At 26.7% G+C, this 3,958-nt stretch overlaps 1 protein-coding gene across 1 annotated transcript in view; it reads left to right on the top strand.

Annotated features, from left to right (window-relative positions):
- LOC100569759 (cytochrome b ascorbate-dependent protein 3) overlaps window positions 1-3,332 on the top strand; it is a 23,880-nt gene extending 20,548 nt beyond the window's left edge. The window contains exon 6 of the mRNA XM_003244400.4: window positions 2,766-3,332. Within this exon, the coding sequence (XP_003244448.1) occupies window positions 2,766-2,883 (118 nt within the window). The 3' untranslated portion in view covers window positions 2,884-3,332. The remainder of the gene's footprint in view (window positions 1-2,765) is intronic.
- The last annotated feature ends 626 nt before the right edge of the window (window positions 3,333-3,958 follow it).

The raw sequence follows: 3,958 nt of genomic DNA, 5'->3' as shown, positions 1-3,958 counted from the left end.
GCTCAAAAAGAGTCAAATTATGTTCAAAATTTTATCCTGTATAGAAAATGCTAATATGAACATTCAGTGAAATTTTCAATTATCTACAGTCATGAGTCTACAAATCGTAACATGAGAAATCGAGTGAATATCAAATGTTGTAAAAATATGAATTTCAAACGCTCATAAAAATTTAACTTTACTTGCTTGAAGACATTTTTTTGTTGAAAAAGGTAGACAAACATATGAGAAATTTTTAAAATCTTAGATTCAAAAAAAATAATTTTTCATGAATTTCTAACTCAAAATAATTTGCAGATTTTCGTCATTTTTACGTATTTTGTCAATATTTGAACTTTAGATGCTTATAAAAAAAAATTGTGACTGGATTTTTAATTTTTTTCATCTGCCTTTGAAACAGTATACTAGGAGCCTTCTATTAAATTTTCAAGTTTTTTTTAACCAACAAATAACATTTTATTGATATTTATAGAAAAAAAAACCTAAAAAAAATATAAATTGAAAATGTTCGTAAACAGCTCAAAACAAATCAAAATATTATGGTGTATAGAAAATGCTGATATAAACATTCAGTCAAAATTTCATGTACCTACGGTTATTTTTATAAGAGTTGCTCCAAAAACCAAAATCAATTTTGATTTTGCGTAAAAATTCCCGTTTTCCCCTAATTTTTCTTTTGTTTTTCACGGCGCTTTTGAAAACTATTGGACATTTTTACTTTTGACACCCCCAAAGTACCAACAAGATTCACTTTCCTATCAAAAAAGATACAGTTGAAGAAAATCCAAGCACTTTTACTATCCTAAAAGGTGATGGCAGATACAAAAAAAAAATTTAAAAAAAAACACATCATCGTAAAATCAATACATTCATCGTTCCACTCAGAATCTAAAACCTAGAATAACTATTTTAGTTATTTTGTTCTGATTGTATAATATTATTCGTGGGTACTTGAAACTTCTAAAGTATACTATTAAATATCTATGATAATATCACTGTAACAGTTGATGTATAACGCGTGATAAGTACCTAATTGATATTGTGATATGATTAATTTGGAATTTATTATAGGTCAATTTTTTTTTTTAATACCATAGGTATAAGTATATAATATATCTTATACCTAGATTCAGTCTCCGCTCAGAATCGTTTTTCTTATACAATGATATTATATTATCATTGAATTCAAATTTAATACCATCCATTATACAGTGACCCACTTGTAACCTATACTGTACAGGAGAGCGACATCAACTTACCCACATTTTTTGTACTGTTGTTGTAGAATACGATAGAATTTTTTATCTACTTAGTATTTTATTTCTTACTTCTGAGAGTTATCGAACAATAAACACCTACTTATCTTGAATTTTAAAAATGTATTGACACATTAATTGAGTATATAGTTTTTACATAATTTATTTATTACGGAGTTATATTTAAGAGGCTCGTATTTATTTCACATAAGTATGAATCTTAATGTGGAATTATAATATTTCCATTTTTAACGTTTTCGATTTTTTAGATCGATTTATAGATTTTGCAATTTAAAAAAATCAATTTTTTATGTATGGTAAATTATGTAGGTCTTACATAAACATCATATACAGATTCAATAACTGTAAATAGTAATATTGTGTTATGTATAATGTCGTAATCATTACTATCATCTGAGAGACGCGTACATTTCTAAAGTAATTTTAAAGTTTAAACTTAAATTAGTTTTAAATATTTGTTTGTGGAAAAAACATTTTAAAAGGATTTTTTGACTAATGCATAATATAAGAATTATATTTCAAGTTACAACGCTAGTTATAAGTTATAACCTATAATAGTAAATATCATTATTTATAAATTATAACAATACTTGCAATACAGAACACTTTTTAATATTTGTTTAGAATTCATGGGAATGAATAAGTTATCATTTTTTTTTTTAATCTTTAGTCTAAAATCTAAATGAGCTTAGTAACTACTGTTAAACATATATTTTATTCGTTTTTAATTTAATATACAGCCAGATAACCGACTATGGACTGGCCAGTGACACAGTTGAAAAATATTTTTGGATTTTTTTACATTGACATTGTAAAATGAGATAAGCAACTAAACTAACTTATTATTGTTTCATAATAAAAAATTCCTTTTATTATTTTATCTTGTTGTATTTTTTAATTATATCTCACAAGCACCTATTGTTTTAAACATTCTCAAAATGTTTGAATAAAATCCAATAGTTAAATTAATAATACATGTTTTAGTACCTATTTAAGGAATAATAAAGATTTTATTACAATTAAGTAGGTACCTACCTACTTAATATAGGTACTTATTTAATGTTTTCAGAAATAAATGTGATACACTAAACTGCCTAATTATGAATATCATCCGAAAATAAATGTTACCTTGAATCTGTAGGCACAATATTAATTAGGCACTTATTAATAAGTATATATTTAACTTTTTATGACTTATGGTATACATTTATATTATGTTAAACTATACCTTATGTGACACATAAATTGACTGTGCATAATATGGACATTAGTTACTTCAGTAGTTTTCAGTGGCGTATGTAGGATTTTTTTCTAGGGGATGATATAACCAAAACTATTTTGCACATCTATAATATAATATACTATACACATATTATACGTTATAAATTATAAAACCACTGTCCATCGCCATTATAATATTGTGTTTGGCGTTTGCTCAGGATAATAATATATGGAATAAATTATGTGTGTACAATATTTTTGTTTCAGAGGAAACGATTACAGAACATATTCAATTGAGTCATTAATTTTGAACGGGTTTGGAATGCTTGTTATAGTTTTTTTATTTTTAATTACTTACATGGTCATAAAGCCGAACAGAAATTAAATGTTTTAATTTATTCTGGACATGACGTACCTATGTATTAAATACATACTAATTTTTAATTAATAATATATTTTATTGTATTAATGTACAATGTTAAAATGTATTCATATAAATAATATATACTTTGTAGTTAGGATTATATATACTTGTGCGCAAAGGAAATTACTTTCTATGCATCTTTATTAAAATTAAATTATATGGTTAGATATAGTTTTTATTTTTATTGTTCTTTAAAATCTATTGATTAATAGGTAGGTACAATTGTCAATAAGCGATATTCACTGCTAAAATTGTTCTACCTACTTTTAAACATTTTTGCGGGATTCCGCTCAGAATCTAAAATGTAAATAATATAATTGTGTTTATTTTTTTATTGGCCTTAACCCGGAAAATTGTGTTTATTAAGAAATAAATTGTATGAATGTACTATTTGCTCAGGAAAAGAACAGAAAAACAGAAGCTCATTTTTTTGGACCCCCTCCTTGGATAAATCCTTATTGCGCCACTGCTGTAGGGAGGGTACGGTTGGTTTGAACACGTTTTTGTGTGGCATGGATTACCACTAAACCCAGGGTGGTGTCACCCATCCGGGAACTAGTAATTAATTGTTTATTTAGGGTTTTTTAGCGTTGCGCAAGAGCCCGACGTATAAACGCAATCGACCAACGTACCTATTCTGGAGGGGCTACATGGGTAACGTGCGTAAAATACTATGAGCATGAGGTACTCGACGTTTTAATAAAATATTTTTATAGTATAAACACAAAACCTTATCTCTACATTAACGTCTATCTCTATACCTATTGTAGAATTATTTAATTGTAAATGCTTTGAAACAAGATAGTTTTATTTAACTAATATCATATTACATTACATAGATAAATGAAACACATATAAATTAAAACAACAATTAATTACAGGTAATTACATAATTTAAGGGCGGTGGGAGCGATCCCCCTCAAGACCTTATTATAGTAACCAATAATTAATTAACACATTTTTTAAGCCTTAACCATTCTGAAAAAATGTGATCGGCGAAGATTTGGGAGGGGGCTTGAGGGGGCTTAGCCCTCTC

This window comes from Acyrthosiphon pisum, chromosome A1 (genome assembly GCF_005508785.2).
Source record: "Acyrthosiphon pisum isolate AL4f chromosome A1, pea_aphid_22Mar2018_4r6ur, whole genome shotgun sequence".
In the NCBI taxonomy this organism is placed as follows: Eukaryota; Metazoa; Arthropoda; class Insecta; order Hemiptera; family Aphididae; genus Acyrthosiphon; species Acyrthosiphon pisum.
The sequence above is the reverse complement of the archived record's forward strand: the minus strand, read 5'-3'. Positions and strand labels throughout refer to the sequence as shown.